General features: G+C 43.9%; 1 protein-coding gene across 3 annotated transcripts in view; it reads right to left on the bottom strand.

Moving 5' to 3' along the window:
- The window catches only part of MCC (MCC regulator of WNT signaling pathway), a 310847-nt gene extending 290751 nt beyond the window's left edge, over window positions 1-20096 (bottom strand). Inside the window, exon 1 of one of the 3 annotated variants that reach the window (XM_069595251.1) lies at window positions 19486-20096. In XM_069595251.1, coding sequence (XP_069451352.1) covers window positions 19486-19542 — 57 coding nt within the window. In that variant the 5' untranslated portion in view covers window positions 19543-20096. The remainder of the gene's footprint in view (window positions 1-19485) is intronic. The other 2 variants (XM_069595252.1, XM_069595254.1) reach the window with 2 other exon arrangements.
- Window positions 20097-22622: the final 2526 nt, after the last annotated feature.

The raw sequence follows: 22622 nt of genomic DNA, 5'->3' as shown, positions 1-22622 counted from the left end.
CCATCCCCCACACCTTGATGGCTCAGAAGGTCAAGGCCACAGTGGCCCGTTAGGCTGGCCCCAAGGCTACCCAGCAGGGAGCTGCCCAGCAGCCTCGCTGTCTCTGCACTCCTGCCCTCGTGCCATCTGATGCCCGGAAGCCCTCCATCACCACTTTAAAGGCATTCTTAAATAAGCAGCGGGCAGAAGACTATGTGAACGGGCCAAGGTGGAACAACAGATGGTCCCAATTTATTTTAGCCAGTGTATTTGTTTTTTAATTGGCCTTTTCAGTCTTTACATTATTTTACAAAGATCGCCCTAGGATCTCAAGATACCCTTGTTTTTTCTTCTTTAACACCAAATACCAACTCTGCATAAAACACTGCTCATTTCCTTCATGCCCTCACATTTCTTTCTTTCTCTTTCCTCTCCCTATCTGCCTTAAATATGTAAGAAAACACAGTTATATAGGTGCATTATTTCTATGAGCAGAGAATTGAAAACCTAAATATTTCTTCAATAGCTATTATGGCATACAATATGGACTACTAGAGTTAATAAAATTCAAGTGTTTTTGTTTTTTAAGAAATATATCAAGAGAAATTTGAGGAAAGAAAGATATAATACTGTGAAACTCAAGTATAATCCCTTTAAAAAATTATTACTAACCACGAGAACATACCAAAACATTACCTGATAATTACAAGATTTTTTTTTTTTACTGATTTCTTTTCCAAATTTTGTATTTACATGCACTACGTTTGTGATCATACCCACATAGCCCCTACCCTGCCCTTTCTTAAGGAGGAATCAAAGGTAGGCATGCTCACATCATATCATGAACTAATCGGATTTTTCTTAAATATTTTTTGTTAAAAGCTGTGACTTTAAAAGCATAACCAGTTTCAGTTATAATGGCAGATTTTGAACCATAAACGTGTATATATTATATACACAGAAAATGCTAGCAGGCAAAGACTGTGGTACTTTGATTTGCACTGGAGTAGGCATGGTACCACTTGGTTGCTTCATGCAACTCCTCATTTATGCTGGACATAAGCGGAGGCATTTATTGTGAAGGCTGGAACAGACAATGATTGCAGCATCAGTCATCAACTCATCTGCAATGTAAGTAAACAGCGATGAAGACCAAAAGATTCCCAAATGACCTCTTTCTGAGCCTTATTAGCCCATAGCCTGCTAGCAGCACATTTCCACTTAGATGACCAACAGGCAACTCAAATTCGGCATGCCTAAGTCCAGACTCATCACAAATTGGATTTTACATGAAATCTCCAGTCTCTCTTGTTAGCATAGTATTAGTCACTCAGTCGTGTCTGACTCTTTGTGACCCCATGAACTGTAGCAATCAGGCTCCTCTGTCCATGGAATTCTCCAGGCAATACTGGAGTGGGTTGCCATTCCTTCTCCAGGGGATCTTCCTGATTCAGGGATTGAACCCAGGTCTCCCACATTGTGGGAGAGGTCTTTCCACAGACTGTTTACCGACTGAGGAAGCATAATCCTCTCAGAAGCCTGGACATTGCCCCCTCAGTGCCGCTCCTTCCCAGCAATCTACCAACCCACCCAGCAACCCAAGTCTTAGAGATGCCAGCTCTAGAAACCATGACTAGGCACTGTGCAAACAGCAGGAACTTCTGGAATCAAGACCCAGGTTTAAACTTGGCCTTGCCACCTACTAGATGGATAATCTTGGGCCAGACCCTTAATCCTTCTGAGCTTCCAAACGCCCCTAAAGATAGGACCTTTGTCACAGGAACTGCAGTTTAAAGAAGGTCATGCACTCAGAAGGGAATGTTGAGGGCTGGATGCTAAACAAGTGCTAGTGATCAATGCTGGACAGCAGGCACTCTGGTAGAAATGATGTCTGTAGCCCTGAACAGTGTATTAAGTGCTATAATGCAGAAATGCCCAATGCTATCAGGGCGTCATAGAGGATGGAATCTAGACCAGAGTGGGGATGTCAGGGAAGACTTTCAAGGGAACTAACACAAACTAAGTCCTATGAGAAGAACAAGAGGTACATAAGCAAAGGTGGAGGCTATGGATAGTGTACTGGAAGAGGACAAATGAACGTGAAGTTCTGGGGTCAAGAGACAACTAGCCACCTTGAAGGTACTTCAAGTAGTTGAGTTGGCTAGAGGTCAGAATGTGAGGGTGACAAGTAGCCAAATATAGCTGGAGAGGCCAACAGGGGCTAAGGAGCTGTACCCTAAAATGCAGGCTCATAAGCAGGGAAATGACATTTTAAAAATGTACCCAGGGACTTCCCTGGCAGTCCAGTGGTTACCACTCCATGCTTCCACTGTTGGGGGCATGGGTTCAATCCCTGGTCAGGGAACTAAGATCCCACATGGTCTGTGGCATGGCCAAAATGACAGTAAAAAGTAAATAAAACACGGGCAAAATTCTTAGCACTTCTGAGTGCTATTTCTGAATACTCTATGTAACTGCCTTCGTTTTTACTACTCTATAATCTGGTTTATGCTGTCCAGAAATTTACAGTGTTATGTGTTTTTTCTTAAGTGAGGCTCTTCCTACTAACTATTGTTAGGGTATTTTTTTAAGCAATTTAAAACTTTTCCTCAATCTACCTGGGGAAAAAAGGCAGAAATGTAAAGAGAAAATCCCATCAGTCTTTACCCTGGCTCTTTGGCAGTCAGAAGAACAATGAAAAGGTTAATTTCTTACATAAGTCATAAACTTCAGAGCTCTCCACATAACTGATCATACTAACTTCTCAATTCCAACTGCTGTGCTCAGCAGTATTTACAAGACACTGCATCAGCCTCACCATTTCATAGCATAATATGCTCCAGTCTTCCCATCCAGCCCACAAAAGCACCAGTGGTTCAGGGCACTCTGTCACCCAAAGCACCACAGGCTGATTTGATGAAAATGTAATTCTGCCACTAAGGATTACTGCAGTCACACTTTGAATGAAATCTACCCAGTAACCCAACCTCATTGGAATCCCTTATTAGCTCTATACCACAACCGATGAACACTGGTAATTTTTAAAAACCTAAATTAGTGGAATGAATTGAAATCTTTATCATTCCCACCAGACTAAGAATCATTCACCTAAGAAAAGCAATTAACATATTCCTGTCACTTGCAAATGAATGCTGAAGATTAACTGCAGGAACTTTCCTACTTTTCCAAGGATGTCTTTCTGCATGTAGGGCACAATTACATACAGAATTATTCTCCATGCACTCACCCTTAAATACTACATATTCATTTCTATTTTGGAAGGGAACTTTGCTAAGGCTAAAGGCATTAAGTTTAATGCCTTAAGTTAATCATTCTCATGATTTCTAACAATTTTACGTTAATCAGAGCATCAGTGAACAATACTCTCTAAAAAAAAAAATCACATCTCTAGCAGGATGCTTTTGAATATCAAAACAATTACCGTGTTGAGTTTTGTTGTACTGAAGGCAACAGTTTTTAAAAGTATAGATTAGGCCTTTGATACACATGAAGTGAAGTGAAGTGTTAGTCGCTCAGTTGTGTCCAACTCTTGGCGACCCCATGGATTGTAGCCTGTCAGGCTCCTCTGTCCATGGGATTCTCCAGGGAAGAATACTGGAGTGGGTTGCCATTTCCTTCTCCAGGGGATCTTCCTGACCCAAGGATGGAACCTGGGCTTCCTGCACTGCAGGCAGATTCTTTAGCATCTGCTTCACTATTATAACCCCACTCAACCTGGAGGCCAAGCTTCACCTTTGCCCTTCACATAAATTTTCCATTTCCACTGAAGGAAATTCTGCAGAAGATGATACGCATAAACAGAGGAAATATTTGCAAGGTGAAACAGAAGTAATTTTGTGCCATATTGCTTCACTTGAAGTGTTCCAACAAAATATCTGCACTGCCATCCTTCGTACTGACCATTTCTAATACAATAGCACGATCTAATTCTAGCTCCCGGAGCTACTCCCACCATCTCACGACTAGGACCTGATTCCAAACAGCTTACACTCTGATCTCGTCTCTTTCTAAGAGAGAATACTCAGAGTTGGCCCAGATACCCCCATGAGCCTCAGCTGCAAACAAAGATCTCCAACCCTGGTAATCCTGGGTGGGTCCCTAAAGGCCCAGTGTTTGCTTTCAGAAGGAGGTGGAGGGATGTGTGACACAGACCCAGCTTCAGCGAGTGGGGACCTGGTGGTAGATGATGAAGTAATTGGTATGAAAGTAGTTGCCTTTGTGTACTTTTTCTTTCTTTACTTTTTTCTTTTTACTCTGTTCATCATTTGTAACGATCATGTGTCCTGCCAACCACAATGCAATAATGGGCTGAGAAGAATGCATTTCTTCAGTCACTGGCCACTCCTGCACCAGGTAAGCGCCTGAGACAGAGAAACAGGTGACAAGGTCAGATGACAGAGCGCTAAGGGTTCAGTAGCGTTGCCAGATGGCATGCAGCACCTGACAGCCCACTGACTGGGAGCTGACAAAGGCCTCTAGAGGCTGGCATGGCTGTGTGAGAGAGGGCGGTGCGGAGGAGGAGGAACACTGACAACAGGAAGCTCTTTATTACGCAAGACCTGCTCTTCTCCTTTTACCTGTCAGGTATTCAAATTGATCTGGGTGGAGTGTTACAGACTTGTGAGGCCACAGCTTCGAGGTGGTAGCTCAAGTCACAGGGATGAATAATATCCCTTGGAAGAACATTCTCGGAGATGAGCCGGAGATGCAAGTTCAAGGAATCCAAAACTTCACAACCAGAAAGTGAGATGTGAGAGCCCAGGGTTAAGGTCGCTGACTCGTGCTCAGTCCCTTCCCATTGCCCTCAAGCATATCCCTCTTCAGCCAACGATCAAACTGTTTCACAACTTCAGAACCCGAGAGAATCTGCCACCATTTCCTCCTTTCTGACCATGAGACAAAACCTCCATCAAGAAGTTTTTAGAAAATTCTTTCAAATTGAAAAAGTTAGCTGTACACAGCAACAGAGATAGACTTCGCTGCTGCGGGCACACCTCGAGTCCTCTCAAGCCCGCTTACCAAGGGCCCCTCCTTTGGCAGAGGAGCCTCCCCCATCTGTTGCTTCGAGGCAAAGCTCCCACCCACATGGCAGCAACCTTCTTACAGTAAACAGATCACAGCTTAAAAGGGACTCCACGAAGTGTGCATCGCTGATAAAACCGGGTCTCCATGAAAGAAGAAGCTACGCAATAGCAATACCTGCACATGTCTGTTTCTCTGTACTGCATGCTTATCCTGGGCATGGGCAGTGACTGGCTGGCCTTTCCTCTCCCGTGTTCTATCACCAACTAGGATGGGCATCTTAAGGTCAGTCCTGGGCACAAAGAGGACTTGATGGCACTATAGCTGGGACAAAATTAGAACAAATGAAATAAAAGTGATAAACACACTAACCTTTTAAAAGTAATTAGTAGGGACGTCCCTGGAAGTCCGGTGGTTAAGACTCTATGCTTCCAATGCAGTGGGCCTGGGTTTGATCCCAGGTTGGGGAACCAAGATCCCACAGGCTGTGTGGCACAGCCAAAAAAAAAAAAAAGTTTTTAACTGATTAGTACTGCCACTTGCTAGCTCATTAACATTCTGACTCTGTAAATCCAAAAAAGGAAATACCTTTCTTTTGCCAATATTTGGAAAAACATTTTCCCAGATAATGAGCTGTTGGCATTGAAGTCCAGCAAACATTAGCAGGCTGTGAAACTCTTTTCTTGGATATTGTCTTCATGACAAGTCTGTCTCCACTTAAGAACTTCTTTTAAAAATTTTTCTAAAAATTTTAGTGCTCACTTACCACCACAGCTACAAATGTTCTGTTTGTAGTAGCAAAATAATAAAAATAATACTACGAGAGCTAACTACTAGTATTTATCAGGCACTTTGATAAGCACTACATAGGTTATGTCACTGGTCTTCACCAAGGTGAATTTTCACTATTTTATACTCAAGAGTGTGCAGCCCAGAAAAGCACCTGACTCGAGATCGCCTAGCTAGGACGTGGCAGAGCTGTGATTTCAGAGCACACAGCTTCACCACACAGCTTTGCAGATGGACAAGCTGAGGTGATGAATCAAGTGACTTGGCCCAGAGAAGAAGTGAGTGAAGAAGCTGACGAATAAAGAGACTTTTCTCTCGGTCATTCAACATATTACCCTGAGCCCAAGATGTCCTCATTGCTGGCTGGGACTTTTATGCCAAATAAGAAGGGTGACCTATCTCCAACACTGAGGGAATTAAAGGGCTTGAAGGCAGTTCCATCACATCAGACACTTTCTTTGGCCTTAATTATAAACCATGTATGTCCAAACAGCATTTCCATCAGCATCTCAGAAGCCCCAAAGGAGAAACAGTCTGAAAAGTCACTCTATTAATCACATCAGAGGGCAACCTACCTTCTGATCTCTGAGTACATCAAAGCATCCTGAAAAAAGGGGATCCCAACGTTAGTTTAAATCTACCCACTAGAAGTCAAAACTCCTGTCCTGGGGTGCAACTCACCTACTTTCCCCTCCTCACTACTAACCCCTGATTAATAATCAGCCCCAGCAGAGCAGCCCTGGACTACTTCCTTCCCACAGTGCTCTGAGCCCATGCTCACTCTCATCCAAATACTTAATCAAAAGTGCTCCCAATCAAGCATGAAAATAAATTAGCTTTTGGTTTAACCAGGATTAGATTCACAGCACCAAGAAATAAAGTAACGGTTATCTAATCTAACAGACAAGCCTCAGACTTCCTGACTACTCTCCACAGGCCCCTCTTGCTAAAGCTCTCTCCTAAAAAATCTTCCTTAAATACTGTGAAATTACTGCATGTCAGTGGAGCAGCCTAACTCTTCAAGTGCCGTGAACATAACTGCTAACTCTGGTGCCTAACGCTGCTTGAGATAACCTAGTCTGCATATATACAGCAGCAGGGCGAGAGCTGCTGGGTGTCGGCTCGAGAAAGGAGCACTGGCCTCACGATGCATCAGGGAGTTACTTATTCCTGGACATCGTAGAGGAAGGAGTCTCCTGGGCTTGAGTGAGCCCATCTGTTTTCCGTGCAGAAGCAGTGTATGTGTTCATGCCTCATTTTACACTCACAGTAACTCCATCTGGAAATATCAAGAAGCCAGAGGCTGTGCAAAGCTCCAACCACAGAGAAAACGCAGACGTGGACAAAGGAGAAGAGGAATAGAGAACTGATGTCCAAATACATGAAGCACTCTTACCGTGCAACAACAAAAAACTTCCTGTATAATTTGATCAAACAAATGGAGGCAGACTTGAACAGGGATTTCTCTGACAAAGATAGGGCCAATAAGCACGTGAAAAGATGCTCAACATCAGTAATCATTAGGGAAATAAAAAGAGGAACCACAAGTAACTGACACTTCATACCCATTAGGATGGCTATTATTTAAAAAGCAAAATAAAACAGAAAAGAAGTGTTGGCAAGGATGTGAAGAAGTTGGAATCTCTGCTGGTGGGAATGATGTAAAATGGAGCAGCCTCTAAAATGGTATGGCCATTCCCCCCAAAGTGAAACACGGAGTTCACACATGTTCTAGCAATCCTATTTCTGGGAATGTACCCAAATGAAGTGAAAACAAGGAGCCCAACAGATATTTGAATACCCACAGGCATCACAGAATTTTTCACAATAGCCATGAAGTAGAGGCAACCCAAGTGTCCACTGACATATGAATGGATAAACCAAACATAACATGACAAATAGATGGGCAAACAGTGGAAACAGTAACAGACTATTTTTCTGGGCTCTAAAATTACTGCAGATGGTGACTGCAGCCATGAAATTAAAAGATACTTACTCCTTGGAAGAAAAGCTATGACCAACATAGACATCATATTAAAAAGCAGAGACATTACTTTGCCAACAAAGGTCCATCTGGTCAAAGCTATGTTTTTTCCAGTAGTCATGTATGGATGTGAGAGTTGGACTATAACGAAAGCTAAGTGCCAAAGAATTGATGCTTTTGAACTGTGGTGTTGGAGAAGACTCTTGTGGGTCCCTTGGACTGCAAGGAGATCCAACCAGTCAATCCTAAGGAAATCAGTCCTGAATATTCATTGGAAGGACTGATGTTGAAGCTGAAACTCCAGTACTTTGGCCACCTGATGTGAAGAGCTAACTCACTGGAAAAGACCCTGATCCTGGGAAAGGTTGAAGACAGGAGGAGATGGGCACGACAGAGGATGAGATGGTTGGATGGCATCACTGACTCAATGGACATGAATTTCAACAAGCTCTGGGAGTTGGTGATGGGCACGGAGGCCTGGCATGCTGCAGTCCACGGGGTTGCAAAGAGTCAGACATGACTGAGCAACTGAACTCAACAGTAGATTATCATTCAGTCATAAGAAGGACATTCTGACACGTGCTGCAGTATCAATGAACCTAGAAGACATTATACTAAGGGGAACAAACCAATCACGAAGGAATAAATATTTAATGAAACTCAAGCTATCAAGACGAGTCAAATTCAGAGGGGCAGAAAGTAAAATGGTAGTTATCAGGGAGAGGAAGGAAATGGGGAGTGTTTGATGGGCACAGAGTTTCAGTTGGAGAAGGTGAAGAAGCGCTGGAGACAGATGGTTATGAAGGTTGTACAATAATATGAATGTACTTAATGCCACAGAACGGTACCCTTAAAATGGTTAAGACTGTTAACTGTATGTGATTTATATTTCACTATAATTTTAAAAAAAGGCTAGAATGATTGACTAAGTCCTGCACTATCAACAGACAGCAACTGGCAAACCAGCCAGATAGCTACTCCCCCAAACAGAACATACTGCTCTTCTGGATTTCTTACCTGGTAGACCCCAACGAGGTTGACCAATAAAAACCCATGGAGTGCGGACTACTACAATATACGGCAAAATCATACTTAGAGCTAAAAATAAATTTTCCCGATTATTTTAATAGTGTGATTTAGTAGTAATGCCATATGGAGATGAGAATACAGAAGAATTAGACTTTCACCTCTTAAAATAATTGCAGACGATTATTATAAAACACATACTTTAAAACAAATCCTGTGATATAGAAACTGAGGAAGTTGAGGCAGAAGAGGAAAAATTATCCCTGGGAGTTAAGGGGAAAAAAAATCTGGTTTCTACACTTCTGCTCTCCCACTAACCAGCCTTCATGCCTCAGCTTCCTAATCAATCATGCAAATAGCTTGGATAAAACAAAATGCAAATCAAAGAAGTTCTTAATGGCGCCACCCAACAGAAACATCTCCTTTGTCTAATTTCAGGCTTACCTGGCAACTTTCTGGTCATGATCTGACTGCTAAATAGCTATGCTTTTCAAAAGGAAAAAAGTGTCAACATTCCAGGCTCCTTGGAGCTATATTAATTATAAGTCAATAAACTAATATGAAAGTTCACAAAAAAGTCAAGTCAAGTGATCTTAAATAGTGGAAGGAAACTGGTCCAAGTGACAACGGAAAACAGAGCTCAGTTTTCCTAATTCAGATATACTCTATATATCAGCATCCATCAACACTGAACCATCCATCAAGGAAGGGAAGGCAGTTTTCAAATCATTCTTGGCCAGTGTTCACATCACTTAGTCCTTTAAATCATTCCTCTCAAGGTAAAAGCATACTCATACTCTGAGGATGTTTGAAAATACTATAGTTTATTTTAGTGCATACAACAATTTCTGCTTGGAGAAAATGACACCATTTGAAAGTCTGGACATATGCAAAGGCTTTAAGAGAGTGAAGGAAACAAAAGGGGAAGCATCTGACCCATGGCTCTACCTTTTTTGAGAACAGTTTCTTTTAATTGGCTTTTGGGACACAACGTTCCCGGCCTTTCATTGCTAGCTCCTCCTGTTCCTGAGGACATCTTCCTGCCGCTAGCCCCTCAAAAGAACACATACACACATAAGAAGGATTTTTAAAAAATCAATTCAGGCGTATTTTCAAAAGACTTCAGAGAAACCCAGATTCTTCTTCAAAGTCTACAAAGAAACAGGTGATCTCACCAGAACTATCTTTCCTGACCTCACCTCCTTCCACTCTCCCCTTGCTCACTGCACTCCGAGGCACATCTCCTTGCTGACACCCCATGCACACTCTGGCCCCTGATCTTGACCTTTATTTGTCCCACTGCCCGAAACAGTCCTCATCATCTTTGCATGACTCCATCCTCCTTGCCTTCAGGTCTCGGTTCACAGATTGCCACAGACAGGTCTTCTTGACCACGTAATAGCATCCCTCCCTCCTTCACTCTTCCTTCCTCCTGTGCATCACCACTGGATGTATCTGTCATGCATGTTGTCTGTTTGCCACTGGAATGTAATATTCATTAAAACAGGGACTGCATCAGTTTCATTTCTGTAACCCCACACTGAAAAACAGCACCTGGCAGAGAGAAGGCACACAGTGTTTGTTGAATGGAAAAATGAGCTAGGAATAAAGAGTGTTAGAGTAATAATGATCAAACAAAAGCTTTTAACATGTGTCCTTTAACCAAAATATAGGAGTGGTCAATCCAACACATCTGTCCCACTATGAAGTAACTGCTCTCTGGTCCAACAAGTAAATACGAAGCCTGTGGATGCCGAGTCACATATTGACGAGGTGCTGGCAATACTGTGATGCGTTTCACTCTGTGCCTGCTTTCAAAGATCGCATGGTCTCCCAGGGAGGTTATGGATAAAGTAGATATTCTGAACACAGATGAGGAAAGAATGACTAACCTGGGAGGCTGAGAAGGACCCGGACAGGAGCAAGAAGTCCCCGCAAGCGTGCCATGTATTCTATGAACAAGTCAACATAACCCATAGGAAACAGGGACAAGCCATTACCCCACTCTCACCGTGCAACCAACCAGCAGATCCACTGCTTTTCTAATTGCTGGGCAATCTTTATCCATGGTGGCATTCTTCCTTTGACAATTGCTTCAGTATTTCTCACAAATCCAGCTGGAGTCGCTCACTGATGTGCCTGCACACAGTCAGGCTTCATGAAGCTTTTTTCTCAGAACACCACCGCCTTTGGCTTATGAGTGCGTTTCCATCTCAGGTCCTATATGTCCTGGCACGTGTTCCAAGCACCAACCAAATCTCCTGACAAGTACGCTACCTCACACTGTCCCACCAATCAAAGCATGGAGTAGCTTCACCATACAACTCTTTCAGCCCAGCAGATTTTGATTGCTCTTTACAAAGTTAACAACCCTTAACTTCCAGCTTTTTGTATGGCAAGTAGAATCACCAGCTGCTAATGTCCAAGAATGGAGGAAGCACAAGCTGGAATCAAGATTGCCAGGAGAAAGATCAATAACCTCAGGTATGCAGGTGACACCACCCTTATGGCAGAAAGTGAAGAAGAACTAAAGAGCCTCTTGAAAGTTGAAGAGGAGAGTGGAAAAGTTGGCTTAAAGCTCAACATCCAGAAAACTAAGATCATGACTTCCAGTCCCATCACTTCATTGCAAATAGATGGGGAAACAGTGGAAACAGTGTCAAACTTTATTTTGGGGGGCTCCAAAATCACTGCAGATGGTGACTGCAGCCATGAAATTAAAAGTCGCTTACTCCTTGAAAGGAAAGTTATGACCAACCTAGATAGCATATTCAAAAGCAGAGACATTACTTTGCCAACCAAGGTCCGTCTAGTCAAGGCTATGGTTTTTCCAGTAGTCATGTATGGATGTGAGAGTTGGACTATAAAGAAAGCTGAGCATCAAAGGATTGATGCTTTTGAACTGTGGTGTTGGAGAAGACTCTTGAGAGTCCCTTGGACTGCAAGGAGATCCAACCAGTCCATCCTAAAGGAGATCAGTCCTGGGTGTTCACTGGAAGGACTGATGTTGAAGCTGAAACTTCAATACTTTGGCCACCTCATGCGAAGAGTTGACTCATTGGAAAAGACCCTGATGCAGGGAGGGATTGGGGGCAGGAGGAGAAGGTAATGACAGAGGACGAGATGGTTGGATGACATCACCGACTCGATGGACATGGGTTTGGGTGGACTTCGGGAGTTGTGATGGACGGGGAGGCCTGATGTGCTGCGGTTCATGGGGGTCGCAAAGAGTCGGACACGACTGAGCAACTGAACTGAACTGAATGCCTGAGATTTTTTTTTTTTTTTCACCTAAATTGTCTCAAAGTGTAATTTCCTCTGCTGTGTTTCAAAGATATACAGAAAGATTTACATGAAAAGTGCTTTATAACCTCAGTCATTCCTTATGATAATGCAAACTTTCAAACAGGTGTTCTCTTTCCCTTTTGTGTTAATGTTGGCTGCTTCTGTTCAGCAAGAGAAAAGGGGTATTTGATAGAAAGAGAGGACAGCTCTGTGATCCCAGTAAATATTTACTCTATAAATTGAACTTCTCTTTATCTGTATAATCCAGGTTATTCTCTTCCTGTTTCTTTCAAGAATAAAAGTTGGCCGGCCACTGCCTGGAGAATCCCAGGGACGGGGGAGCCTGGTGGGCTGCCGTCTATGGGGTCGCACAGAGTTGGCCACGACTGAAGCGACTTAGCAGCAGTAGCAATTCAGGTGCGTTTAGGGGAGGTGAGAATATAATTGCCAATAACTTATCTCTGCCATGCCACCCCCCTGCTGATATAAAAATCTACATCCTGACTACTATCAATTTTCTGTGTCTTTTTTTAGCTTGTCTAATTCTATAAGCTTGCTAACATAAATCTCTTTCCCAGAATCTAGAGATTACTAAAAATGTAATCTTGGTTTCCTAAAGTTTGACTCTTTGGATCAAAACCTAAATTTCAAATCTTTTTTCATCACCAACTTCTTAATCTTTCTGTAAAGGCAGCTTTTATTTTCTAGTTACAGCCTGGCTGTGGGAGGACGCCTTCCACATGACGTGTGCCGGGTAAATTCGCCTCAAGCAGCTATTAAAATAGCACCTTGAGTTTACTTGGTGAGTGTCTCCATCATACTCCCTGCTTTGGATGTGTGCCCCTCTCAAAGTCCTGGCACCTCAAACCTCCTAACCACAGTCCTCTAAAGAAGTCATTAAGGTGAAAAGTCTTGGGACTGATTTTCAAACTTCCTGCCTGGACAAAGGCCTTGCTCAGAATCAAGGTTCTCACTCTGCGTTCAGGTCTGGGGCCGTCTCAAGTTCCGATCGCCTGCCTGGTTTCTGACTGACCTGCCTCCCGTGTTTCTTGACCGCCGCCTGGGCCAGCCATGACTCATGACGCGTGCCTCCCGCTGGGCTCCGCTCACTGTCTCTCCGGGCCTCTCAGCACACGCCACCCCAGGACCCAGCAGCAGCAGCAGCTGCCCTGCCGCAGCCGGGGCTGTCCACCTCATCAGCTTTTTCTTTTTAATCAACCTCAGGGCTCGGCAGGCCCCCAGTGATTTAGCCAACTGTAGTAGAAGTCTGGTGGGCTGCAGTCCATGGGGTCGCTAAGAGTCGGACACAACTGAGCGACTTCACTTTCACTTTTCACTTTCACGCATTGGAGAAGGAAATGGCAACCCACTCCAGTGTTCTTGCCTGGAGAATCCCAGGGACGGGGGAGTCTGATGGGCTGCCGTCATGGGGTCGCACAGAGTCGGACACGACTGAAGCGACTTAGCAGCAGCAGTAGAAGTCTAGAGCCCCACCTGCAGGGGTGAGAGAACCCTAATCTTTGTCACAGAGGACATCTCATTCTCATTCGGGCACCTCACATATTGCAGCACGAATTCCTCCAATGCCTCAGGGCACACGGGCCGCAGGGTAGAGGTCACACGGCCTCATTTTCCTTCAGTTTCAGTGGGGACAGAAGGAAGGCCTTCTTGGCTGAAGACTCTATCAATAAATCTCCTTTTAGTGCTCTTGAAAATCAGTGTCTAGAATTCTTTAGCTACTTGAAGGTGAAGGCAATGAGCATACTCATTTCATTCTTGTCAAAAAAATTTATCTGGGTATTGCATAGAGGTTACAATACAAATCAAGTTAAACAGGCTTATTAAACAGGATACTCCCTCCTAGGAAAATAGGATGAAAAGCTGAGAGTAATAATAGAAACTAACAAAAAGAACCACTAGAGGAATGGTAGATTCTGGAGAAAGACCAACTGGCCTCAAAGTTTAACCCACCATTCATGATCTGTATACTCTTCATAAGGGTTTTCATCTCTTATGTCTTAATTTCTCTATCTGTAACATGGACATCATAGAATGTATGTCATAGGGTTTTTGTTAATTAAGCAAGTGAATACCTAGAAAATGCTTAGAAAGTGTTATCTATACAAACCAGCAAATTAATGGCTAAAAACACAAAATAAAACAGCAAAAGTTATTGGCAGCCATTGGGAATTAGGAGATCAGGGTTTTAGGCATGGCTCTTGTTTTGTGACTTCTGTACTAGATTAAAAATGGTTGCAAATGCTTTATCAAACCCCCTTGAAGAGGTGGGATCTCTTTCTTCACCCCTCTGAATCTGGGCTAAGCATACAGCTGCTCTAACCAACAGAATACAGATGTGACTCTTACTAATTTCAGTCCTACATTTTAAAAGAATTGGCAGCTTTCACTCCCTCCTGAGAACCTAGCTACCATGCTGAGAGGAAACCCAAGCAGCACATGGGCAGGCCCAGGTAGGAGAGAAGTGAGGTGACCTCTCAGCCCACAGCCAACACACACTGGCCAGCCACGTTATTAAGTCATTTTGGAGGTGGATTATGTAGCTGCAGTCACAGACACAAGTCCAACCACCTCCACCTCTGCCCCAAACTGCAAAATCACAAGTAAGATAGGTATTTCAAGCCTTTAAATTTGGGGGGGCAGTTTGTTACACAGCCATGGACAGCCAAAAAACTCCTCAGACCAAGCACTCAAATTGGTTGTTCAAATTCTATGTTTATGAAAAGGGAAGAGAGAGAGAAGAGGCAGGGCATTCATTAACGTTTGTTCAACACCTACTATGTGCACAGTCTCTGTGACACTGCTATTCTGATGCTAATGATTTGTGTCTAAGACAGACAGTAGACAACTCATGACAATGAAGCGTGATTCCAAAAGGACAGAGGCGTAAGAAAGAAGAAAAGGGTGTGGGCACATCAGGAGATCTTCCAATCGTGATATTTTGTAAACTTGATGATGTAGAGTAAGGACATCTGTGAGATAGCCACTTGGATTACCTTGTATGATTATCTCATCTAGAGAACAATTTTCTCCTGTACAAATCCACTTCTTAATTAGAGTACCAATAAAAATATGGGTTTCAGTAGCTACACAACAAGTGGACGGTGAAAGCACAAGGAGTCGCCTCTATAACCTACATTCAGGAGTGGAATACTCTTATGAAAGAGAATTTGAATAAAGAAAGAAGGACAGGGTTAAGGGACATATGATTTCTTTTAGGGCAACTAAGGTTTCAAAGTAAATAGTGATAGGAGAATTTTACCTATTCATTGCTTGATGTTTAAAAAGCAAAGAAGATACACTGACTGCTTTGGACAGGAGGTTTTAATCACTGCCAAAAAAGAACAAACCCTTAAAGACAAAATTTAAGTTTGCTACATAAATAGGCAGCTGTCTATCAGGCAAGCAGATCCAGTCCACTGCTATCCTGTGAAGATAAATTCAAGTCATTACCCTTATAACGCTGTACCTCAAGACATCTTTCCGAGGTCTGAATAATTCTAAGAACCAAAAAATGTGATTACGACAGTGAAATAAGGTTCAACTACATACTGGTCCCACAGGTTTTAACCAAGACAAAGAGAACTAATTGCTGACAGAAAACGCACGGCAATGAGGAAGAAGATTCAGCAGCCTTTCCTTGATGAGGTTTGGGAGAATTTATTCCAATGCTGCTGAAAGTGTGTCTATTCAGCTTCCTGATCATGGGGGAGAGGACCTGAAAGTCAAACATTTAATTTTCTAAGTACTTTTAAATTTGTCTGGTGTTGAAGTCCTTCCTTAACTTCGTGTTAGGAAAAGAAAAAACAGTCTTTGATAAGGAGAGCCAATAGACAAGAAGAAAGAACAGCCAACTCACGCTTCTCAACTTTGTGTTGTTGTCAATGATAGGATTAGTTCACTTTGGTTAAAGTGTTTAGACCTGATAAAATCATTTGTGGTCATCAGTATAGAGACAATTTTACTGTCTCTTATTATTACGTCACAGAATCTTAAACAGCTATTGTTTAAAATAAAGACACAGAAGGAACACATTCATGAACTTCCTGTTTTTCCATTTTTAAAGTCCTCATGCCCAGTACCCAGCTGGGTCTCCTGATCAAGAATCCTTCACATCCACACGCCTCCTGCCTCTCTTGCATGCAAGCATTCCTGGGGCACTGCAGGCAAAGGCCAGTGGGGACCAAGCTAGCTGCTGTCACCAACAGGACCAGCAAATGACAACAAGAAACTAATTTCAGTCACTCCCCCTTGTTTAGGATGTTACAGCATCGTTGTCAACAATATCGTATAAGAGGCAAAGACTCGTGGCTAGAGAAGACTTGTAGAAGGGCTGAGCTCTCAAGTCAACACCAATGAGACAGCATCTTGTTCATGATACCCAGGATAAGGCAAGGCAATATCGCTACTCTTCCTGCCCCTGAAATGCCTCATGAGCATCAGGCTCAATCTGACCCCAAGGCGACCTCCATCCAGCTTTGAGGCTCCTGGGCAATAAGAGCTACGTCACCAAAAAGTAGGTCTTAATAAAAGAGAATGGCGACTCTGCCCACTAAGACATTAAAGCAAAATCAGTGTTTAAGAGAAAAATTACAATGAAAATGGGAAGCCCTCCTTTACATCACGCACCTTAATGAGAAATACACTTGAATTGTATTCAAGTCTACGGATCCATATGGATACTGCCCCATGGATACTACAGAGAAGGCAATTGCTACAAATACTGCCCGTGATAAAGTGAACTGAGATTTAGGGTTCACAAGGTATGACTCACACAACCCTCTTTTGCTTACAAATTCTCTTTACATATACCCTGATTTAAAATATGGTGGAATTCTCTGGTGGTCAAGGACTCTGTGCTTCCATTGCAGGGGACACAGGTTCGATTCCTGGTCAGGGAACTAAAACCCCGAAAGATGTGCAGCACAGCCAAAAAAAAAAAAAAGTGTTTAAATATATATATATGTGTGTGTGTATAAAACTATTCTTAAAGCCCATTTCAACTAATCTACAGGGAAACTCAAGATTGGGGGGACAGAGCGGCAAGTAAGTCACTAGACCTAGAAATGGAAACCAGCCAAAAAGCAAATGAGCAGACATGGAAGCAGAGGAGAGGGAACGTGGTGAAGGACACGGCTGGGACAGAAACTTGTTTACTTTCTTAGGAGCAAAACTATGTTCTACAATGCTCTATTACTACTGCTCCAACTAGTGCAGGGGCCACGAAGCACCCTCAGTGCTTTCACGTGGCCGCAGGGTTTTCCAAGGAACTCCTAAGGAGTGGATACAGCCAGGCAAATACTGTAGCGTTATACCTCCCACTTGAGTCTCACAGGTATTCTTGGCTCATCTAATGCACTCACTGACTGTGCCAATACTATTCAAGTCAATCCAAGCCTCCTTTCTCTCTCGTCAGCATTCTAGTCACCTTCATCCTAAACCTGTGATTCATTTTTTAAACAAAGGTACCTGAATAACATACTTCTCGGGTGACAGAGACTTACAGTTGCCACACAGAAACAAACGATGTGAAGGGCCTGGCAAAGATTGTGCAAGATACATGCCTCTGATTTCTTAATTTTTTTTTAAACTTTCTATTCTGTATTGGGGTACAGCCAATTAACAATGTTGTGACTGTTAATTTCAGGTGAACAGGGAAGGGACTCAACCATACATATACATGTATCCATTCTCCCCCAAACTCCCCTCCCATCCAGGCTGCCACATAACACTGGGCAGAGTTCTCTGTGCTATACAGCAGGTCCATATTGGTTATCCATTTTAATTATAGCAGTGTGTACATGTCCATCCCAAACTCTAACTATCCCTTCCCCCCAGCAACCATAAGTTCGCTCTCTGAGTCAGTGAGTATCTTGGTTTCTTATCTTAAATGACTTTCGAAGACTCGTCAAAGGCTTCTCCTTAAACAGTGGTATTAGTGGAGTGGGTTGTGGGTTCTACTTTAGATGTGAAACCTCTCCCCACATGTAAAATTGGCAAAAATCACTTGGGTCTTTGAACCTCTTCCCCTACCTCCCGTTTTTAAGTGAAGCCCTCACTTTTAGCATCTACATCACAGGGAAAACCATGGGGATTAAGAAAGCCCTTTACCTCATTTGGCCAACATCTCACAATGCTGTTTCAAATGGGAGCTGGGACAACTCAGCACCAAAACACTTAGAGCACCAGGCAGGGGCCACCTGTCCTGCCTGCTGGATATGGGCCTCAGACCTCCTCAGATTTCCCCCTGCTACACCGCCTGTGCTTCCCCAGCACCAGCCCTCACCCCTAGAGAGGGCTCCATCCTTTCATTTTCCCTTCACAGCTGGTAATCTGACATCACCTCTATCTGCCTTCCGGCTGTTATTTACTTGGTTCCTTTTCTTCCCCTTTGCTCTCTCCAGCCATACTCAAGAAGCACAGACTGTTTTGCCCCAAAATGGCTCAGGGATGATAAGAGGAAAATCCACAGCCACCAAGCCTCCTGCTGTAGATGCGGATCACACAGACGTCCTCCTCTCTTCTGAGCATCCCGTTCTGTAGGTTTCCCATCACCACTTTCCAGGTATTCAAAGCCTGGGAGATGGGGGGTGGGGGTTGGCGTGTGCCAGACGCATCCCTAAAGTCATCAAAAAAGGTGGCCTCCAGCATCTGACTACTCATATATTTGCATACCGTTTCATGAAGCTTTAATTTCAAAGCTGGTCTCCAACACTCAAGTGGATTTGTTACTGCGGGAGCCCGGAATTGCAAATGTGCTTGCCTCAAAGACTCAGGAGTCCAGTCCCGGGCAGGAAATAAAGTTCTAAGTCGCTTTGATGTGTTTCCTCTCCACTCCCCTTTCCCAGCGCGGGTCATTAGTTTCCTCCGAGGAAAGACCACCTTGCCTGAATTGCAGCACACGTGGGAGCCAGTGGCAGGCTCCAGGCTCCAACAAGCCCCCGGGCCTCACCAAATTACTTACCGTCAGACTGAGCTCAGCTGGGACCCCCGTGTATTTTGCCGACTACGAAAGCGAATGTGGTACGTGCCACCGGAGGAAGGGTGATGGGAAGGGACCGGGGACCCAGACCACGGAGAGTAAAGCGCTTTAGCGTTTGGAGTAAAACGCTTTGGTGCGAGCTTGTTTCCTAAGACACTCCTTTCAGACCGAAACATCAAGCCAGTTCAGCTCATTTCCTGAGTAGCACAACAAGTTAAAACAAGATCCAGAAAATCTATTAATCTTTAATTGCGCTGCCTCCAGACTGGGAGCGAAAGGCGGTGGCGTGTAGGGAAGTGAGAGATAGGGAGCGGGGGGAGGTGGTGTAGCAAAGCGAATGCCTAAGAAACCAGAGCTCCTGACCTCAGCTGTTTCTTACCTCACTCAGCTCGGCCGAGGAGTCGTTTCCATATTTCATGGCAACTCCAGAATTCATGACTGCACTTTTCAGAGGCGAGAGCTCCTCCTCCTCTAGGTCTCGGAACTGACGAGTTGCTTAGCAGGCTGGGTATCCACTGCTTGGTCCCTTCTGGCACATTTCAGTCTAGACAGCCATTTTCACCCAGGACAGTGGTGAAGCCCAAACGAAGGATGCAGGCACTCCTAGAAGGCACGGAGCCGGCTCGCGTTTCACGGACGAGCCGTTGCTGCAGGAGGCTGGGCGGTGTGGCGCGCTCGCAGCTGCCGCAGCGGCAGGGCGGGCGCGGGGACCCGGGCACTGCCACCCTCGGCGCCGCCTCGCCTCTCTTACGAGGTCTGGGCGCCCCCCATGACCGGGCGGGAGGGTACCTCCGGCAGGATCCGGTTCCCTGCAGGGCTTCGGCTAGTTTCCGAAGAAACCAGGGCGGCGGGCCGAGGAGGATCCGAGCCTCGGGTTCCGGGGAAGGAAAGAAAGCTGGAGAGAGCGGGAGCGCCGCTGCACTTCGCGGCGAAGTTTCCCGTTTGAATCGTCTGGAGTTGTAAGTGTTTTCTGATTGAATACAGCTGTCTAGCTGCTGCCTACGGGGTAAGCGGAGGAGGCGGGGCCAGAAAGAGAAAAAAAGGGAGGAGACCGAGCAGAGGAGATCTTGCCTAGAGAGCAAACATCCTTCCAGCGAGCTCTCTGCGATGGTAACTACAGGACCCAGGTCTAGCAGGAGAGAAGAAACGGGAAAAGCCACCTGAGCAACTGTGCAGCGGAATTAAAAAACATGAAACTTCCCTCCTAGTAGCCACTTTCCAAAATTTAAGAAGTTCAAGACAAGGCAGCGCTGTGCACTTCTCATGGTACGTTAAGATTTTACAGAAGTGTGGGGTGCTCATTTCCCCTGATCAGTCTAAAGTCGACACAGAAGGTGTAAATTCACTGTCAGACTCTCTCTCTCTTTCTTTGGTAGACAGACCTCCATCACATAAAGGATGAAAGACACACTCAAATTTCCCATCCTCTCCAACCCTCAAGACAGTCCTTAAAAATATTACATTTCCCATCCACTTCAACCCCCAGACCTTCCTTAAAAATCTTACAGGTCATCTGAGCGGCGCGAGATTCATATTTCTAGGGTTTGTAGTACAAATCCAAAAAGATTCAAGAAGCTGTTATAGGCGGACTCCTGGAGTCAAGAGCTCCCCTGTGGCCCTGCCTTTCTCAGAGGTGAAAATATCCCTCTGTGTGTCGGGGGAGGGGGCTCGGAGTTCTCTCTGTGTAAAGGTTAAAGCCCACTGAACTTGAGATGCACCTAAAAATGTTCTGCTCCTTTAACACTAGGTCTGCAGGATGGCTTAAGAGGCCTGCCTCATCAGTCACTTTCTACACAATGGGAACAAAATGTCGCCATCCCCAGTGACAGACTTTGGCATTTCCTGAGCTATGAAAAAGACATTGTATTGTTAATTTCTAAGGCCTATTTTTTTTTTTCAAACCAAATAGGATGTTTATTTTGCTGTTTAGGAAGAAGCAAAGAACTTGACTATTTGCCTAGATCTTCTTACCTACATGCCTTCTTCCTGAGTTCATTCATTGCCTAATGAAGACACTACTGGGATGAGGAAGAGTTGACAGCTTTTTGGGGGCACTGGTCCCAAGTTCTAGGGCACTGTCAGACTAGAGCACATTAGGAGAAGCTCTTCCGCATGGGGACTGGTTGGGAAGCCACATTATTTTACTTATTTATTCGTTAAAACCTGTTGAAAACTGTGTCCCTGAAGATGGAGATGGTGGTAAAAGAATATAAAAATATATATTAGACTCAAGCACTAACCCTGCCCATAACGTGTTTGCAGTCTCATAAAACATAAGCAGAAATGACTATTCTAAATGGATACTTGCCGTAAAAGCAGGACAAATGAAGATCTACTGATCTGTGAAGAATGGCTGAGCCCCTCAGAGGTGCAGAGTGAGGAGAAAGTATCCAGGATGTGGGCCCACGAAGGGAGAAAGGGTGGGTGGAGACTGGAATGTGCAAAGCATGTGTGGGGAATGGCAGGTGTTCCATTCTGGAATGGAACCTGGATTAGATGAGTGAGTTAAAGCCACCAGATCATGGACAGTTTTGAGAGCCAGGCTGAAGAAATGGGCCTTCTGATTGGCAATGGGGGAAAAATGCCTCTATGGGGTTTTGAGCACAGAAATAATAGGATTAGACCTGTGCTTTTTTAGACATTCCAGTGGATTTGTATCACACTCATGAGTAACTAACATGAATTCAAGTAGACTAATATTGAGTATGATTCTGGTATTTAAAGAAACATATTTTTCATACTAGATGGCCCCTAAAGCCAAGCAGATGACTTCATCTGGTGTGCAACCAAAAGAAAAGTGATTTGCTCCAAGAGTGCAAGAAAAATTGGCAGTGTTGAACTTATTAAGAAGCAATATGTCTGCAGATTCTAGTTTATGGACAATATAAGACATTTTAAAAAGCTGTGTTGATTACATGGGATTTTCTTGTTAAACATGATTGTAATACTTAATCCCCACATTAGCTGAAACTCCACTACAATCTGGCATCAGTAAATGTGGTAAACTGGAGGTAGGAAATGGATGTGCCAGCAGGACTATCCCAACAATCCAGCAAAAGACTAAAAAGGCCTGAGCTGAGTTGGTCAGTGGATATGAACCAGAGTGGGCAGATTTAAGAGGTTCTTGGAAAAATGGTAAGATAGTAAAAAAAGAAAGTAAGTACTGGAAAGACAGTAAACAGAAACTGTAGTGGAAAGAAGAAAGCTTAAAATGACTTGTAGATCTAGGACATGACTGACTGGGATTTTCAACAGTGTTTTCAACAAAAATAAGTATTCCAGAGAAGAAATATGTTAAGGAGGAAACTACATTTGGAATATCGTAAGTTTGAGGTGGCATATTCAAGTGAAAATGTTTAGAAGAAAGCTTGAAATGGAGCTAGAGAGACAGTCAAGGTTGTGATGGAGATGGAGGTTTTGGTGTTACTCCTATTAGAATAATAAATAAAACCATGGAAACAGGTTAGGTTGTCAAGCAAGATAGGACAGAGAAAAGAGAAGTGCCCTGAGGAAGAT

The sequence above is a fragment of the Ovis canadensis genome, chromosome 7 (assembly GCF_042477335.2).
Source record: "Ovis canadensis isolate MfBH-ARS-UI-01 breed Bighorn chromosome 7, ARS-UI_OviCan_v2, whole genome shotgun sequence".
Lineage (NCBI taxonomy): Eukaryota > Metazoa > Chordata > Mammalia > Artiodactyla > Bovidae > Ovis > Ovis canadensis.
Note: the sequence above shows the minus strand (reverse complement) of the source record. Positions and strands in the feature narration are given on the sequence as shown.